General features: G+C 51.9%; 1 protein-coding gene and 1 non-coding gene across 2 annotated transcripts; both read right to left on the reverse strand.

Moving 5' to 3' along the window:
• Positions 1–5,109: 5,109 nt before the first annotated feature.
• Positions 5,110–18,568, reverse strand: RPL30 (ribosomal protein L30). Its single transcript, XM_075353067.1, has 5 exons — positions 18,505–18,568; positions 18,349–18,393; positions 10,546–10,691; positions 8,482–8,612; positions 5,110–5,203 (listed from the first exon to the last, which is right to left on the reverse strand). The coding sequence occupies exons 2-5, from the start codon at positions 18,367–18,369 to the stop codon at positions 5,151–5,153; spliced, it is 351 nt and encodes a 116-aa protein (XP_075209182.1). The 5' UTR covers positions 18,370–18,393; positions 18,505–18,568; the 3' UTR covers positions 5,110–5,150.
• LOC142244791 (small nucleolar RNA SNORA72) lies at positions 8,296–8,428 on the reverse strand. Its single transcript, XR_012724654.1, has one exon. It is a non-coding gene; the product is annotated as a small nucleolar RNA SNORA72 (small nucleolar RNA).
• Positions 18,569–19,644: the final 1,076 nt, after the last annotated feature.

Here is a 19,644-nt window from a genome sequence, read left to right on the forward strand (position 1 = left end):
TTCGCTTCCTATAACGAAGCGTAGAAAACGCTGATACTCTGGCGCAATTGGCACGTGGAGATAAGCATCTTTGATGTCTATTGATGCTAGGAAATCTCCTTGAGACATTGAGGCGATAACGGAGCGGAGAGATTCCATCCGGAACCTCCTGGTTTTTACGTGTTTGTTGAGCAGCTTTAGATCCAGGACGGGACGGAACGACCCGTCTTTCTTTGGCACCACAAACAAAGTGGAGTAAAAACCGTGACCTTGTTCCTGAAGAGGAACGGAAGTCCCCACTCCTTCCGCCTTTAGAGCGGACACCGCTTGCAGCAGAGCATCGGCTCGGTCGGGCGGTGGAGAAGTTCTGAAGAAGCGAGTTGGAGGACGAGAGCTGAACTCTATCCTGTACCCGTGAGACAGAATGTCTCTCACCCAATGGTCTTTGACCTGTGACAGCCAAATGTCGCCAAAGCGGGAGAGCCTGCCACCGACCGAGGATTCGGAGAGAGGAGGCTGAGAGTCATGAGGAAGCCGTCTTGGTAACGGTTCTTCCGGATGGCTTTTTTGGGCGTGATTGAGTCCGCCAAGAATCTGAGCCCCTCTGATCCTTTTGAGTCCTTTTGGACGAGTAGAATTGGGACCTGCCTGAGCCTCGAAAGGACCGAAAACCAGACTGTCCCCTCCTCTGTTGGGGTTTGTTTTGTCTGGGCTGAGGTAAGGATGAATCCTTACCCTTGGAGTGTTTAATGATTTCATCCAAACGCTCACCAAACAATCGGTCACGAGAAAAAGGCAAACTGGTTAAGCACTTCTTGGAAGAAGAATCTGCCTTCCATTCTCTCAACCACAGGGCTCTGCGTAAAACCACGGAGTTGGCTGACGCCACCGCCGTACGGCTCGTAGAGTCTAGGACAGCATTAATCGCGTAAGACGCGAATGCAGACATTTGAGAGGTCAAGGTTGCCACCTGCGGAGCAGATGTACGTGTGACCGTGTCGACCTGTGTAAGCCCAGCTGAAATAGCTTGGAGTGCCCATACGGCTGCGAATGCTGGCGCCAACGACGCTCCAATAGCTTCATAGATGGATTTTAACCAGAGCTCCATCTGTCTGTCAGTGGCATCTTTAAGTGCCGCCCCATCTTCCACTGCAACTAGAGATCTGGCTGCAAGCCTGGAGATTGGAGGGTCCACCTTGGGACACTGTGTCCAGCCCTTGACCACGTCAGGGGGAAAAGGATAGCGTGTATCTTTAAGCCGTTTGGAAAAACGCTTATCTGGATAAGCGTGGTGTTTCTGGATTGCGTCTCTAAAGTCAGAGTGGTCCAGAAAAGTGCTTAATTTACGCTTGGGATACCTGAAATGGAATTTCTCCTGCTGTGAAGCTGCCTCCTCCGCAGGAGGAGCTGGTGGAGAAATATCTAACATCTTATTGATGGACGCTATAAGATTATTCACTATGGCGTCACCATCCGGGGTATCTAGATTGAGAGCGGCCCCAGTATCAGACTCCTGATCAGTTACATCCGCCTCATCACACAGAGAGTCGTCCCGCTGGGACCCTGACCAGTGTGATGAAGTTGAGGGTCGCTCAAAGCGAGCCCGCTTAGGTTGTCTGGGACTGTCGTCTGAGTCAGAGCCGTCACCCTGGGGTGCATGTGACACCCCCGGAGCTAGGAAGTGGTCCAGCTGAGGGGGACAAGGGGGCAATGAATCCACAGTGCCCATGGTCTGAGTTACTGGTCTAGACTGCAATGTTTCAAGAATTTTAGACATAGTCATAGACAATCTGTCAGCAAAAGCTGCAAACTCCGTCCCTGTCACCTGGACAGCATTCACAGGTGGTTCTCCCTGGGTCACCTCTAGCAGCGGCCCCGGCTGAGCAATTGCCACAGGGGTCGAGCACTGCACACAATGTGGGTCAGTGGAACCTGCCGGTAGAGCAGCCCCACATGCGGTACAAGCAGCATATAAAGTCCGTGCCTTGGCACTTTTGCTTTTTGCGGACGACATGCTGTTGTCTCCTTGAGAAATCTAAGGAGGGTATATAGCAGAAAATCACCAGCGACTGTACAGTGCAAAGTATTGCCAGCACAAATAGAAAGTACACTATGGCACAAGTGGGGGAGAGCCCTTGAGGGCTGCTTACCGCCCGCTGAAAAGCGGGTGTGAGGTCGTAGAATCCCTTGTCTGGGTCTCCCCGTCTCCCCTCTGCAGCTCAGCGTGCAGGCAGGAATGGCTGCCGGCGTCCTGTGAAGAGGGGCGAACCGTGGGCGTCACCAAACAAAAGTGCGGGAAACTGCGTCCCACTGTGCCTAGTGTGAGGGCTGGAGTATGTAAAAACAGACTCCAGCTCTTAGCGCTGCTGGCCTGTACAGCGTCCCGCCCTCCTCCTGACTGGCAGGTCTGGGGGCGGGAACGACACGAAGTAGGCCGCAAAAGCCGGGGACTGTAGTAATCTAGCGCGGCCGTCATATATGCACGGCCAGCGCGGAAGTCCCCGGCGCACCACAAATCCCAGCCGCGACCAGTAAACACTGACCCCAGCGGCCGGATCGGCCGATCGTACAGTCTCCTCACTCAGCAGAGCTGTAGTGAGTAACGGCACAAGCGCAGCAGCGCTGTTTACCCCGGCGCACTTCCACACCCAGCAATGCTGCAGTGTGCGTGCGATAAGCACGGGGACACGGAGTACCTTGATGAAGCAGGGTCCTGTCCCTGAGGAAACTCCGCTCCGTATCCAGCAGATCCTCCAGGGGCTGTGGATGGAGCACGGCCTCAGTGCCCGGAGACCGGTAAAGTCCCACTTCACCCAGAGCCCTAATGGGGATGGGGAAGGAATCAGCATGTGGGCTCCAGCCTCCGTACCCGCAATGGGTACCTCAACCTTAACAAACACCGCCGACAGCAAGTGGGGTGAGAAGGGAGCATGCTGGGGGCCCTCGTATGGGCCCTCTTTTCTTCCATCCGACATAGTCAGCAGCTGCTGCTGACTAAACAGTGGAGCTATGCGTGGATGTCTGGCCTCCTTCGCACAAAGCATAAAACTGAGGAGCCCGTGATCCCACGGGGGGGTGTATAGCCAGAAGGGGAGGGGCCTTACACTTTTAAGTGTAGTACTTTGTGTGGCCTCCGGAGGCAGTAGCTATACACCCAATTGTCTGGGTCTCCCAATTAGGAGCGACAAAGAAAAAATATATTTTGACAAAAATAATTTTTCTGACCATAGCTCAGATAATGTTTGAAAAAAATTTTATTCACTATAAATAGGTTCGATATACCTAGAAGGAAGGGAGGGGGCAGGAACAGAGTGTGAAAATAGGGGTGGAACCTAATTAATGGTAAGATTAATTATTTTTTTTATTTTTTATGTTTTAGTGTATAACTGTGGGAGAGTTGACTAAAACCACGTGCACATGTTGAGTATTTGGTGGTGTTTTTTTTACCTCAGTATTTCAAAGCCAAAACCAGGATTGGGTGCAATAAAATATGCAGATGTGATGATAGCATTGTGGAATTAATAGCGCTATATAAGTGAATAAATATTATATTATTATGTGTTTCTATTACACTCCCCTCCCCGATTGTTCCACTCCTGGTTTTGGCTTACAAATGCAGAGGTTTCAAAGAGAGAAAAACAAAAAAAAAAAAATAACCAAAATATTAAATGTGCGCACGTGTCCTTGTAGATTCTCTTCAGTACAGGCATGACTGACACACACACAACTTGTATGGTTTGGATTCCAATTATGTATAAAGAAACATGATTTGACTGTCTTGTGTGCTTCCATGGTAGGCAGGCCACCTAAATATTATATTCATCAAAAATAAAATGTCACAACATAGCTGTAAACAGAAATACAGTATGTTAGACTAGGTCACACCAAAGCCAAAAAAAAATAAACAAAAAAACCCTGAAAATAGAGCCACAAATGAATCAGAATAAGTAAGGAATAAGGAGTTACACTTGCCATAGCCCATAAAGAAAAGCCTTGAACACACACAACTTCCCCTCACCTCTGCACAATAGTCCCACTTCTCTCGAAAGCACAAGGACACAGGATCCCTGTCCCTCAGTAGGTGGGGACTCAACACTAGGTCTCCCACTTATCAGACATGAAAAAACTCAAGGGTTGTATGTACTAGCTGTTCTCAGCCAGCTAATGCTCGGCTCAAGGGTATACAGCTCTCCTCCCCGGTATATAGCTCCCCCCAAAAGGTATAAATCTGTCCAAAAAAAAGGTATACAGCCCCCTTCCCTCCCAAGGGTATACAGCTCCCCCCCTCCCAAGGGTATACAGCTGTCCTCCCCCCTTCCTCCCAAGGGTATACAGCTCACCTCCCTGGTATAAAGTTCTCCCCCCAAGGGTATACAGCTCCCCCCCTCCCAAGGGTATACAGCTGTCCTTCCCCCAAAGGCTTTCCCGGGGCTAGCGGGCAGTGTAGCTGGAAGACAGGCAGCAGCAGGAGAGGGCCGCGTGACACAGATCTCCCAGGCCTAAGTGTGCAGGAGCGGAGTGTGTCAGGCCGCCTGTGACAATAGGTAGCGGCGGCTGACCTACAGCCGGTGTCGTGGCAGGCTGAAGGGAACGGCGCTGGGGCACACATGTAGATGACCGCGGTGTGGGGCAGGTGATGGTGGCTCCAGGTACATGACAGGATGCAGGCTGTAGGCGCTGATCTTCTACACTGGGGGCCGCGTCCTGCACACAGATAGCCTCTCGGGGGCCGCCGCTCATGGCTCAGCTGTGCTTCCTCATGGCCTCCCGCCTCATCATCCCCCAAGCCGCCAACCTGCACCGGTACAGCGGCAAGCAGCCCCACTCCGCAGGAGAACCGGCGGCAGGCTGTGTGGGGCAGCCCGGGAGCAGGACGGACCTGAGCTGGCGAGATCTGCAAGCCCCGTACAACGGAGCCCCAGAGTTGAGCAGCAAGGACGACTTCCCCTGGGACAGGAACTACTTCTTTGTGGAGGGTGAGGACTGCACAGAAATACCTGCCCAAGTGGTGGCGCATGCGAGTTTATGTGTGGGACGGTTCGGCTTTGATGATGTCACATAGAGGGGAGGGATTATCTAGTAACCACAATGATTATGAATTCATCATCCTAATCAAAAACCACAGGAGGCTTTCCTGGAAACCAGTCATTTATTAACAGTTTAGTATAGATTTACTTCTCGCTGGGCTGCTGTTCGGGCATACTTCTAATGATATCAGAGTCACCTGTAAGACAGAAATTGCAGGGTTAATAGGAACAACAACATAGGGTTTACACAACTATTTTACAGTCAGACACGAAACGCATCGAAGACAATGAAAGTCTTAAGGAGTATTCACACAGTTTTACCACGATTTATCCTTTCTGAGATACGGTAATCTGTCACTATTATTTTTAACAACACACATGAAAAATGTTTTATATGTAGAACTGCGAGGCCAAATCACTGCAGTCAGCGGTCAGGACGCAGATGGTTCTGTTGATTCAGTTACACTAGTATCCATTTGTGGGGTTTTTTTTACAATTGGAGGTATTTACTAATATTATATCTACTCTACACGTTGCTGAATGTAGTATTAAGTCGCTCCTCTGCGATGCAGTGAATAACCAGATAGGAGAAGTCCCAATAAGCGTCAGGATACTATATGGTTTATTTTCCACGTTTCAAGGCCCACTTGCCTCTTCATCAGGATAAAACCATGGAGATGGGAATACCCCTTTAAATCTCATTTTATGGCTTTAAAGCAAAGACTGACGATTAATTGACACAATGGGAGTCTATAAATGCAATACTAGGGCACATAGTGGCAACTAACATTTTGAGTTGCAAAATATTACTATTCTACACACATAGCTGCTCTGGTTTCTTCAAAGAACCACCATATCCTGATGGAGAACAAGGGAACAAGCGGCAGCACCTTGTCCTTCAAAGCCAAAGCTTTCACCACCTCCAACTGAAAGATATTTCCAGAATCTGTCCTTTCCTCAACACTCAATCTACTAAATTATGCCCTCATCATCTCCTGCCTCAACTACTGCAACATCCTCCTCTGTGGCCTCCCTGCTATGACTCACCTCTCCAGTCCATCCTCAACTCTGTTGACCGACTAATCCACCTCTCCTCACTACTCCTCTGCAAATCCCTTCATTGACGCCCAATTCCTCACCATATCCAAATTCTAACTACCAACACTGACCTACCAAGCCATCCATAATCTGTCTCCTTATATCTCTTATCTAATCAAATATATTCTAAAGATACCGTCACACATAACGAGATCGCTGCTGAGGCACGGTTTCTGTGACGCAGTAGCGATCCCGTTAGCGATCTCGTTATGTGTGACAGCTACCAGCGATCAGGCCCCTGCTGTGAGGTCGCCGGTCGTTGCAGAATGGTCCAGGCCATTTTCTTCAAAGGCGATGTCCTGCTGGGCAGGACCCATCGCTGTATTTGACACTGTGTGACAGGGTCACAGTGACTGCTGAGATCGTTATACAGGTCGCTACTGCGACCTGTATTGTTCCTGCATCGCTGGTAAGGTCTGACTGTGTGACATCTCACCTGCGACCTCCCAGCGACTTACCTGCGATCCCTATCAGGTCGCATCGTTTTCGGGATCGCTGGTAAGTCGTTGTGTGTGACTGGGCCTTAACTCGTAATCTCCGTTCCTCACAAGAGCTCCTCTTTTCCACACTTCTACGTTCCTCACTCACATCCAGGACTTCTCCACAGTATCTCCCATAACCTCAAATTCTGCACTCCAACACATCAGATTTTCTGACATATTTGGAATAATCAGACAACTTGAAAACTCATCTCTTTGAAGAAAGCTACAGCCTGCAATGACCCTGCTGCCACCTCATCACCACCGGAACTGCCGCAAACCCCCCAATCTATGATCTCCTGCCCATCATCCTGAAGAATGAGCCCACAAGATTACGGCCCCCTACTCTCTGTACTAGTCTGTCATTATTAGTCTGTCTACTGTGATCTATATCTGTATGTTGTACGTAATAATATTAATTATAATAATATTAATTATAAAAATAATAATATTAATTATATAATATTAATTATAATAATAATATTAAATAATAAATAATAATAATATTATATCTGTATGTTGCATGCAACCCCGTCTCATGTACAGCACCAGGGAATCAATAATAAATTATATGTTTGTGGCCTAAGAGACTGACTAATGTGCACGCTCGTCTTCCCTGGTTTACAGTGAAAGATCCCGGACAGACCCGTCTGTTTCATACATATGGGAAAATCACCGCTCCCAGTTTCATGTTGAGGACAGCAGAAAATTGCAGAAAGAACATTATTGGAGGCTTTTTCCAAAGCCGGATTAAACTATTCCTAAAGTGGATTTTAAAGGAATCGAGAGGCATGGGTTCACATTTCTCTTAAGAGCTTTTCTGAACAAGATGTATTTTTCAACATTTTTTGTGGCTGTTAAAACAATCTCCACAAAGTGAAAATGGGAAAAGTGTGGCTCCTCTAAAACTCGGAACAAAAAAAAAAAAAAAATACCGTATTACCGTATTTTTCATTTTATAAGACGCACCCCAAATTTAGACAACAAAAGTAATATATGGGGTCAGTTTTATAATCTGGTGGTGCCTTACTGGGGGGCAGCAGCTGTAGTGAAGGGGGTCACAGGAGGCAGCGGCGGTGCTGGAGTATGGCGATGCTGTGGCGGTGCAGAGGTGTCCCAGATGTTCACTGGGGGCTGCGGCGCTGTCCTGGGTCAGCCGGCGCTGCTCTGTACCTGGGCAGCAGGCGCTGCTGCTCGTGAGTCACAGGACATTCTGAAGAAGATGTTGGCAATGAGGGCTTCAAAGAAATGCCGGTCACAGCCGGCCCATGCGCAGATGAGATCTTGAGCTGATATATCCATCACGTGCAGACTCCGGGCGCCATTATTTGAAGCCCTCACTGCCCACATCTTCAGAGTGGCTCATACCTCACAGCCCGCCGTACGACAGGAGTTTTCAGACAGAAAAATTCACGTAAGAAAAATGGCAAACCCATTGCCTTGTCGACAAGCCTCGTTCAGATGAATGGGACAGGGACAGATATTTTACAGAATAGACCCTGAAGAGCCTTTTATGTAGGCCCGATCCTTCCATCACTTTCCTGTTATAAATACAGAATCAGCCAAGTGGTAATAGATTGAAGTGTGAGAACAGCGACATCCAAAGCAAGTATTTAAGAGAACCCACCAGAGACCGAATAAAAATGGTGATCAGATGTACAGAGAATAAAGAGTAATAACCTCCGGCATCACGACCGAGCAGCTCAGAGAAAAGATGTAACCAGCCTTTAACAATCAGTACCGCATAATGGGGCAGCACTAGTGACACAGACCGGTGCTGATCTAGCGAACGTCTAGCCCGGAAGAGATTACTGACAGATCAATCCGGCGAGAATATATTCGCACATGGAGCAGCACCAAGAACCCCCCCAGAAGTGAGCCCCTGGGGATCAGCTTACCTGGATCAATGATAGCCAGTGTGCACACTCTGTAGTATTTTCCGCAGGCTGTACCAAGCTCAATGTTGTTGCCGCTGTAGTGGTGGACTCCAGTCTTGGCCAACATTGCATAGTACTCAATCTCTGATTTTCTGTGGAGCAAAACAAAAAGGAAACAGAACTTGATGCCTTCTCGTCTTCAGTACAACAATTTAGAGGTGAAACCTGAACAGGTTGCATTAAATTCATGTACTGCGAGGCCCCCGCCGCCAGAGAGACAGCCCCCCCCCCCCTGCCGCCAGAGAGCCAGGGACACCCCCCCTGCCGCCAGAGAGCCAGGGACCCCCCCCCTGCCGCCAGAGAGCCAGGGACCCCCCCCTGCCGCCAGAGAGCCAGGGACCCCCCCCCCTGCCGCCAGAGAGCCAGGGACCCCCCCCCCCTGCCGCCAGAGAGCCAGGGACCCCCCCCCCCCCTGCCGCCAGAGAGCCAGGGACCCCCCCCCCCCTGCCGCCAGAGAGCCAGGGACCCCCCCCCCCCTGCCGCCAGAGAGCCAGGGACCCCCCCCCGCCGCCAGAGAGCCAGGGACCCCCCCCCTGCCGCCAGAGAGCCAGGGACCCCACCCCCTGCCGCCAGAGAGCCAGGGACCCCCCCCCCCTGCCGCCAGAGAGCCAGGGACCCCCCCCCCCCTGCCGCCAGAGAGCCAGGGACCCCCCCCCCCTGCCGCCAGAGAGCCAGGGACCCCCCCCCCCCCTGCCGCCAGAGAGCCAGGGACCCCCCCCCCCTGCCGCCAGAGAGCCAGGGACCCCCCCCCCTGCCGCCAGAGAGCCAGGGACCCCCCCCCCTGCCGCCAGAGAGCCAGGGACCCCCCCCCTGCCGCCAGAGAGCCAGGGACCCCCCCCCCCTGCCGCCAGAGAGCCAGGGACCCCCCCCCCCTGCCGCCAGAGAGCCAGGGACCCCCCCCCTGCCGCCAGAGAGCCAGGGACCCCCCCCCCCTGCCGCCAGAGAGCCAGGGACCCCCCCCCCTGCCGCCAGAGAGCCAGGGACCCCCCCCCCCCTGCCGCCAGAGAGCCAGGGACCCCCCCCCCCTGCCGCCAGAGAGCCAGGGACCCCCCCCCCCTACCGCCAGAGAGCCAGAGACCCCCCCCCCTGCCGCCAGAGAGCCAGGGCCCCCCCCCCCCCTGCCGCCAGAGAGCCAGGGCCCCCCCCCCGCCGCCAGAGAGGCCGCGACTGGCGGCTACAAGCACCTTGATTGGAGTCAGCTCTGAACCCAGTTAATCACTTAAGTACTAGAGCCAAACCAACCACTCATTGAAGTTGGAGGGAGAGAAGGTCTCCCACTGTCCAACTATTGGTACCTACACAACATGATAAACATGAGTGCAATGGCAACTGTATGTCTTAAAGGGAATCTGTCACCTGGATTTTGCCACCTAACCTGAGAGCAGCATAATATAAGGGCAAGATCCGGATTCCAGCAAGGTGTCACTTACTGGGCTACTTCGTGTAGTTTTGATAAAATCACTGATCAGCGGTAGATCATTACAGGACTACTTGGCATGCTGCATAGTCCAGCATATTCATGAGCTCTGTATAACTGGTAGATCTGCAGCAGAGAAAACATTGATTTTAATCAAAATCACAGCAAACAGCTCAGTAACAGACATTGCTGGAATCAGGGTCTCTGCCCCTACATTATGCTGCTGTCAGATCAGGGAGAAAAAACCTGGAGATGGATTCCCTTTAAAATCTGATTTAGGTAAACTGTCCACATTATCGTAGACGTGAACTTGGGGGACAATTAGGGACACAAGTTTCCCATTTTGGCAATTGGGCAGTGAGATGTCAGAACAGAAAATCTCGTCACTGAGGAGTGTGGGGGCTGCTCTGCTCACACCCTCAAATCACCAACTTGTGGGGCAAGGAAGGAGCCCTCAATACACTGCATGAACAGGGCGTCCATTGTAATTGGTACCATTCAGTTTGGAGGGACCTGCCCCATACAAGACCCCATGGTGTGAGGACCGACACTTCAAGATGTCAGCACTAGGTTACATGTATTAAGAGAATGGACCCTCCTCCACTCACCTCAGAGCTGGGCAGTTGTTGGCAAGAATGACAAGTTTGGCTTTGCCCTCACGGATCCTCTTCAGCGTCTGCTTGTACCCCAGGACATACTTGCCACTCTTCATCACAAGCTGAAGTCTTGAGTTGATGGACTCCAGGGACTTTTTCTAGAAAAGGTATAAAATATGTTAAGTGAAACACTACAACTCTTCTTTAGGAGCATGGAGCAGAGCCAGATCTGTCACTGAACTGTACACAACAAATAACCAACAGAGCCCAAGCCCATCATTATAGGGAGAGGCGTCCACAGCCTCAGCTCTGCTGCATCGCTCTATTCTGATAGGCAACAGTGATATCTATAACCGATTAAGCGGTCATGAAATTCCCAAAAATGAAAGGAGAAAAAAAAAAAAACAAAAAAAACCTTACACATTAATCCACAATTATATGGAGAGAAAAGAAGAAGGGAATTTTGTTTACTTACCGTAAATTCCTTTTCTTCTAGCTCCAATTGGGAGACCCAGACAATTGGGTGTATAGCTATTGCCTCTGGAGGCCACACAAAGTATTACACTTAAAAGTGTAAGGCCCCTCCCCTTCTGGCTATACACCCCCAGTGGGATCACTGGCTCACCAGTTTTAGTGCCAAAGCAAGAAGGAGGAAAGCCAATAACTGGTTTAAAGACCAATTCAATCCGAGGAAACATCGGAGAACTGAACCATACCACATGAACAACATGTGTACCCGAAAAAACAGAAAAACCCCGAGAAAACAGGGCGGGTGCTGGGTCTCCCAATTGGAGCTAGAAGAAAAGGAATTTACGGTAAGTAAACAAAATTCCCTTCTTCTTTGTCGCTCCATTGGGAGACCCAGACAATTGGGATGTCCAAAAGCAATCCCTGGGTGGGTAAAAGAATACCTCATGATAGGGCCGTCAAACGGCCCTCTCCTACAGGTGGCCAACCGCCGCCTGAATGACTTATCTACCTAGGCTGGCGTCTGCCGAAGCGTAGGTATGCATCTGATAATGCTTGGTAAAAGTAAGTAGACTCGACCAGGTGGGTGCCTGACACACCTGCTGAGCCGTAGCCTGGTGCCGTAATGCCCAGGATGCACCCACGGCTCCGGTAGAATGGGCCTTCGGCCTTGAGAGAACCAGAAGCCCAGTAGAACTGTAGGTTTCAAGAATTGGTTCCTCGAGCCCCCGAGCAAGGGTGGATCTGGAAGCTTGCGACTGTTTACGCCGACCAGCGACAAGGACAAAGAGTGCATCCGGGTGGCGCAGGAGCGCCATGCGGGAAGTAGAATCTGAGTGCTCTCACCAGAACCAACAGATGCAAATCTTTCTGAAATTGATGGACTGGACGAGGACACAAAGAAGGTGAGGTGATATCCTGATTGATATGAAAATGGGATACCACCTTAGGGAGAAATTCCGGAACCGGACGCAGAACTACCCTGTCCTGGTGAAGGACCAGGAAGGGAGTTTGTATGAGAGCGTTGCTAGCTCGGAAACTCTCCTAAGAGACGAGACCGTTACTAGAAGGCCACTTCCCGTGAAAAACGGGAAGGGAGACATCTTTCAAAGGCTCGAAAGGCGGCATCTGGAGAGCAATTAGAACCTTGTTCAGATCTCAGGGCTCTAACGGCCGCTTGTACGGAGTGCTGAGAAGACAAACTCCCCGTAGGAACGTGCGTACCTGAGGAAGTCGTCGTTTCTGAAAAAATACAGATAGCGCTGAGACTTGTCCCTAAGGGGAACTGAGCGACAACCCATTTTCCTACCTAGATTGCAGGAAGGAAGGAAACAGACGATGCAACCGGCCAGGGAGAAACACCCTGCGCCGAGCACCGAGATAAGAACATCTTCCACGTCCTGTGGTCAATCTTGGCGGACGTTGGTATGCTAGCCTGTCTCATGGTGGCAACCACGTCCTGAGGTAATCCTGACGACACTAGGTTCCAGGACTCAATGCCACACCATCCGGTTGAGGGCCGTAGAATTCAAATGGAAGAATGGCCCTTGAGACATCCAGTCTGATTGGTCTGGTAGTGCCCCCGGTTAGCCTACCGTGAGGCACCACAGAACCGAGTACCACAACATCCTCGGCCAATTTGTAGCGACGAGGATGGCGCGGCCGCAGTCGGTCTTGATCTAGCGCAGTACTCTGGGCAACAATGCCAGAGGTGGCACCTAAGGTAGCTGGAACTGCGACCAATGCTGAACTAAGGCGTTTGCCGCCAGAGCTCGATGATTGTGAAACCGTGCCATGAAGCTGGCACATTGTTGTTGTGCCGTGACGCCATTAGATCGACGTCCGGCCTCTGTCAGCGGCGCCAGATCTCCTGAAACCCGTCCGGGTGAGGAGACCATACTCTTTCGGCCACACCTCAGCGACTTAGGAAGTCAGCTTCCTAGTTTCCACACTTGGGATGTGAATTGTGGATATGGTGGATGCCGTGTCTTCCACCCACATCAGAACCTGCCGGACTTCCTGGAAGGCTTGCCGGTTGCGCGTTCTTCCTTGGTGGTTGATGTATGCCACCGCTGTGGAGCTGTCCGACTGAAGTCGGATATGCTTGCTTTCCAGCCGCTGTTGGAAGGATTGTAGGGCAAGATACACTGCTCTGTGTTCAAGAACATTGATCTGAAGAGTGGACTCTTGCTGAGTCCACATACCCTGAGCGCTGTAGTGGAGAAAAACTGCTCCCCACCCTGATAGACTCGCGTCTGTCGTAACTATCGCCCAGGACGGGGATAGGAAGGACCTTCTTTTTGACCAAGAGGTGAGAAGAAGCCACCACCGTAGAGATTCCTTGGCCGCCTGAGAAAGAACGACGACTCTGTTGAGGGACGTCGACTCCTCGTCCCAATGGCGGAGAATGTCCCATTGTAGTGGACGCAGTAAAACTGCGCGAAAGGAACTGCCTCCATTGCTACCATCTGACGTAGGAAGTGCATGAGGCGTCTCAATGTGTGCGACTGGTTCTTAAAGAAGAGCTTGCAGCCCGTAGTGAATGCTGTTTGTCTAGCGGCAGCTTCACTATCGCTGAGAGAGTAAGAAACTCTATGCCTAGATATGTTATCGATAGGGTCGGGGTCGGATCTGACTTTAAAAAGTTGATGATCCACCCAAAACTCTAGAGAGTCTCCAGCGCAACGTTCGGGCAGTGTTGGCATGTTTCCTAAGAGAGTGCCTTGACAAGTAGATCGTCTAAATACGGGACCACAGAGTGACCCTGAGAGTGCAGGACTGTGACTACTGCTGCCCTGACCTTGGCGAAGACCAGTTGGACTGTCGCTAGCCGGAAGGTAGAGCTACGAACAGAGGGTGTTCGTCTCCTATAACGAAGCGTAGAAACGCTAGTGCTCTGGATCAATCGGCACGTGTGGATAAGCATCCTTGATGCCTAATGATGCTAGGAAATATCCTTGGGACCTTGAGGCGATGACATGGCGGAGGGATTCCATCCGGAACCGCCTGGTGTCCACGAGCTTGCTGAGCATTTTTAGATCCAGAACGGGACGGAACGGCCCGTTGTTATAGGTACCGCAAAGAATTTGGGGTAAAAACCGTGACCTAGTTCCTGAAGAGGAACGGGGGTCATCACTCTTTCTGCCTATAGAGTGCCCCCTGTTTGCAGAAGAGCAGCGGCCCGGCCGGGAGGTGGAGAAATTCTGAAGAATCGAGTTGGAGGACGAGAAGTGAGCTCTATCCTGTACCCGTGAGACAGAATGTCTCACACTCAATGGTCATTGACCTATGGCAGCTAAATATCGCCAAGGCGGGAGAGCCTGCTACCGACCGAGGCCGCAAGTCATGAGGAAGCAGCGTTGGAAGCGGGTTTTCAGACTGTCGCTTTTTTGGGCGAGACCGAGCCCGCTAAGAATCTTAGCTCCTCTGATCCTTTTGAGTCCACATTGGACGAGGAAAAATGGGACCTGCCCGAGCCTCGAAAAGGCCGAAAACCCCGACTGCCTCTTGCTCTGTTGGGGTTTGTTGTGTCCGGGCTGAGTAAAGGATGAATCCTTACCCCTGGACTGTTTGATGGTTACATCCAACGCTCACCAAACAGTCGGTCAGCAGAAAAAGGCAACTGGTTAGGCAACCTTTTTTGGAAGCAGAATCTGCCTTCCATTCACTTAACGAGCAGACCAGGCTCTGCTTAAAAACACGGAGTAGCGGAGGCTACCGCCGCACGGTTCGCAGAGTCCAGGACAACCTGAATCGCGTAAGAAACAAATGCAGACATTTGAGAGGTTAAGGATGCCACCTGCGGCACAGATGTACGTGTAACCGTGTCAATCTGTGTAAGACAAGCTGAAATAGCTTGGAGTGCCCCAAGGGAGAGAATGCCGGAGCCAACGGTGCGCCGACAGCCTCATAGATGGCTTTCGACCAGAGATCCATCTGTCTGTCAGTGGCATCTTTGAGTTTGCAGTTCCATCTCCCACTGCAACTATGGATCTAGCTACAAGCCTGGAGATTGGAGGATGCCGCTCGGGACATTGGGTCCAGTCCTTGACCAAGTCAGGGGACAGGGATAACGTGTATCCTAAGCCGTTTGGAGAAGCGCATATCTGGATAAGCGTGGTGTTCCTGGACTGCCTCTCTGAAGGCAGAGTGGTCCAGAAAAATACGTGAAGCTGACTCCTCCACTGGAGGAGCTGTGAGAAATAACCCACATTCTATAGATGGACGCTATAAGATTATTTACTATGGCGTCACAATCAGGTGTATCCAGATTGAGAGCGGTCTCAGGATCAGAATCCTGAGCCGCTACTTCCGCCTCATTACACAGCGAGTCCTTCTGTTAGGACCCTGATGAAACCGAGGCCGCTCATAGCGAGCCCACTTAGGCTGTCTGGGACTGACGTCCGTGCAGAGCCGTGACTCTGGGATGCGTGTGACATTCCCGGAGCTGTTAGTTATTCACACTGAGGGGGGCCATGGATCAATGATTCAACAGTGCCCATATTGTGAGAGACATGTCCGGACTGCTAGGCTTCTAGTATCATAGCCATAGTCTCAGAAAAACTGTCAGTAAATACTGCAGACACCGTCCTTATCCCCTGGCCATTAGTGCATACAATGGGAGTCTATGTACCTGCCGGCCGTATAGCCGTACATGCTGTACCAGCTGTATAGAAAAACATGTGGTTCTGCACCTTTGTTTTACACAGAGAATATGCTGATAACTCCTCCGCATAATCCAGGAGGGTATATACAACGTGCGACCAAACAGTGCAATGTATATAGTACAAGCATATCTATAAGTGCACTTCTGCACTAGTGGGGTTAGCACCACAGGTGCTGCTTAACGCCTGTTACAGCGATTGTGTGACTATCAGAATGCCAGGGTCTTCCACACTTGTCTCTGTATCGTACAGAAACTGACACTAATGGCTGCCGGTGTCCTTGTAGAGAAGGAAGCCGTGGGCGTGCCTGAGAAAGTGCGGGAATCCGGATTCACAGTGCACACAGTGAGAGGGGTGGAGTATGCAAAACATACTCCAGCTCTCAGCTCTGCTCTATGCAGCGTCACGCCCCTACCCTGACTGTCAGGGCTGTGGGCGGTAACGAAGGGAGACTAGGCCCAGAAGCCGGGGACTCGAGTTAACAGCGCGGCCGCCGTAAAAGCGCGGGCCGCGCTGAAGTCCCCGGCGCACCACAAGTGCCAGCCGCGCCGCAGTTCCAGCGGCCGGCGCGACCGATTCATAGAAGTGGCCAGCGTCCCGCCCCTCTCCTGACTGGCAGGTCTGGGGGCGGGAACGAACGGAAGCAGGCCGCAAAAGCCGGGGACTCTAGTTATCAGCGCGGCCGCCGTAAAAGCGCGGGCCGCGCTGAAGTCCCCGGCGCACCACAAGTGCCAGCCGCGCCGCTGCCAGCGGCCGGCGCGACCGATTCCTGGAAGTGGCCAGCGTCCCGCCCCTCTCCTGACTGGCAGGTCTGGGGGCGGGAACGAACGGAAGCAGGCCGCAAAAGCCGGGGACTCTAATTATCAGCGCGGCCGCCGTAAAAGCGCAGGCCGCGCTGAAGTCCCCGGCGCACTACAAGTGCCAGCCGCGCCGCAGTCCCAGCGGCCGGCGCGACCAATTCCCATAAGTGAGCCTGCTTCAGCAAAGCTGAATGAGGCCATGGCACAGGCGCCGCAGCGCTGATGTCCCCCGGCGCACTACAACACCCAGCATGCTGCGGTGTGAGCGCCAAATGCACGGGGACACAGAGTACCTTGAGGAAGCAGGGCCATGTCCCTGTGTACTCCGCTCCATCCAGCATCTTCTCCAGGGGCTGTAGATGGAGCACGGTCTCAGTGCCTGGAGACCGGTAAATCCCACTTCACCCAGAGCCCTGTAAAAAGGGATGGGGAAGGAATCAGCATGTGGGCTCCTGCCGCCGTACCCGCAATGGGTACCTCAACCTTACAAACACCTCCGACATACAGTGGGGTGAGAAGGGAGCATGCTGGGGACACTATATGTGTCCTCTTTTCTTCCATCCGACATAGTCAGCAGCTGCTGCTGACTAAAAAGTGGAGCTATGCGTGGATGTGTTGCCTCCTTCGCACAAAGCACAAAACTGGTGAGCCAGTGATCCCACTGGGGGTGTATAGCCAGAAGGGGAGGGGCCTTACACTTTTAAGTGTAATACTTTGTGTGGCCTCCAGAGGCAATAGCTATACACCCAATTGTCTGGGTCTCCCAATGGAGCGACAAAGAAAAGTGATTAAAAGGAAGTCTCGCTTTCAAAGAGTATTCCCTGTATAAGAACTAATCTCCTTTCCATAGGATCAGGGACACGTTACTGAGGGTCCCAGTGATGAAATGGGGGCTCTGCACAGTTCTATTATGAACACAGGAGGTGCACATGCTCCATTTCAGCTATTTTGGACGGTCCAATAGACAATGAGTAGCCGAGTGCTGTACTCCACTTTCTCCATCAGTCCCAAAGGGGATTAAAGGGGTTTTTCACTACTCGGGACAACCACTTCCCATTAATAATATTCTCCTCCTGTTCTAGTGATGTTCCAGTGGTGTCTGCACTCACTCTCCCGGGGCTCCTGTGACGTAGACCCTGAACCCGATCACTGCCGGCTCCGCTCTCTCCACCTTCAAAGATAAGTGATCAACAGGAAGTGAGCAGCCGCAGTGCTTTCTTTCGCCTGATTACTTATATCTGAAAGCAGGGAAAAGGTAGTCAGTAATTGGGCTCAGGGCCCACGTCACAGCAGCCCCGGGAGAGCGAGTGCCGACACTGCTAGAACAGGAGGGGAATACAAGTGTTTATTTTAATAGGGGATGGGAAGGGGTTACCGTAGCAGCAGAAAACCCCTTTAAATGAAGCAGAAGTAAAGCCGGTGCTCCCCTGATGCTCTCTAGACGTGGGTCTGCAGAGCCCTGGCTCAGGATTACACCAGACATCAAGGAAAAACTTTAGGTGCCCCTTCCCCAGTATGAAGCCTCATTATAGGGGCTGGAGTCATGTGGGTATAATATGTACACTGTTACCCCAGCCCTAACATTCCTCCCATCAGGAGCCCCGGACAGCTGGGTCAATCATCTATAGAGCTGTTATCACTACTACTCCCATCAGGAGCCCATGATCACTACATCTGTGCTACTCCCAGCCCCCATCCACACACGGTATCACGCCTGCGCCCCCATCAGGGCCTGTGCTGCACAGGACACGGGGTACCCAACACTAATATGACCCTTGTCGGCCCCCCTCCTGCCCCGGCCGGGCCTCTGCTCCTGGGATCCTGCCCACCCTGCCCGGCAGCCCCAGCCATCCGTTCCACGTGAGACACGAGGCCGCACTCACCGTCTTCTTTGCGGCCACCATGATTGCTGCGCAGGGATCCCGGACCTGTACAGGAGAGGAAACACACAGTGAGGCGGCGGACACGCTGCGCCACAGAACCGGGCGATACCGACCCCGCAACGGGAGAAAAAACCCGAATATCCGGAGCCCACTCACCAGAGGTCTAGCTCCAAGATGGCCGGGGACCGAGAAAGGAAGGCGCTCCCACAATGCAACGCTTTTGATACCGCCTGTCTAACAGTGCGAGGAGCAGGGCGGGGCTAGTTAGGGCACGGAGAGTTGAACCGCAACGCTACGGAAAGCAAGAGGGGACAGAAAGTATTAGGAGGAGCGAATGCGAATTATAGAGTGGTTCTTTGCTCTTGTGGCACTGTGCAATACAGGATACCGAGAAAGTGTATAAGCTTATTCTAACTATAGTGTGTGTGTGTGTGTGTGTGTGTGTGTGTATTATACCATATTTATAAAATACTTTGTGATTACAATATACTTGTCAGCACTCCTGGAACATATGTGAGACTCCAACATGGGAAGCAGTTCTCCCTTAGGCCATACCTCCCAACTTTGGAAGAACAGAAGGTGGGACAACTCATGCAATGCACTATGCACGCCGCGGCACATTTTGACGACACCCCAAGCCACACCCGTTTTCCATTTGTTTCTTCCCTGACAGGAGGAATTGTCAGAGGGGTGGGGCAGTGAGGGACATTCAGCAGACACCTGAGACTGCAGGGCGTAGACCCAAATCTAGGACCATCCCTCTGTATGCGGGACGGTTGGGACTAGAGATGAGCGGATCGATTCACCGGACTCTGCTCCAGACCAGTGGTCCCTGGCGGCTGTGTAGAGGGGACGGGGCAGGCAGCAGTAGTTGTGTAATCAGGGGTTACCAGGCCGCGGCGCAGCCAACGGTTAACCCCTTGCCTCCCAGTCACCGCTCCACTTAACGGATGACTTCTAGCCAGTTCATTCACTTCACATTCGCCCGGAGGCAATGAAGCACACTTCAGGACATTCTCTTTAAACAACAACAGTTTACTTCTTTTTTTTTCGCCGCATGCACAATATCTGTTTCCATAACTTCACTTTCTTCCTTTACAATCACCGTCTTCACCTTCTCTATACAGGCACCGTCGCCGATCCCACTGGGGTTCCTTCCACCCTTCTTCTTAGTATACAATTTTGCGGCCGACCGCTTTCCTGTTACCTGGGCTCCATAGGACACCGCTAGGCCCCTCATCGCTCTGTCTGACGTCACGCTCGCATGGGCAGAATCAAAAAGTCTCCTAGGCCACG

Source organism: Anomaloglossus baeobatrachus, chromosome 6 (genome assembly GCF_048569485.1).
Source record: "Anomaloglossus baeobatrachus isolate aAnoBae1 chromosome 6, aAnoBae1.hap1, whole genome shotgun sequence".
Lineage (NCBI taxonomy): Eukaryota > Metazoa > Chordata > Amphibia > Anura > Aromobatidae > Anomaloglossus > Anomaloglossus baeobatrachus.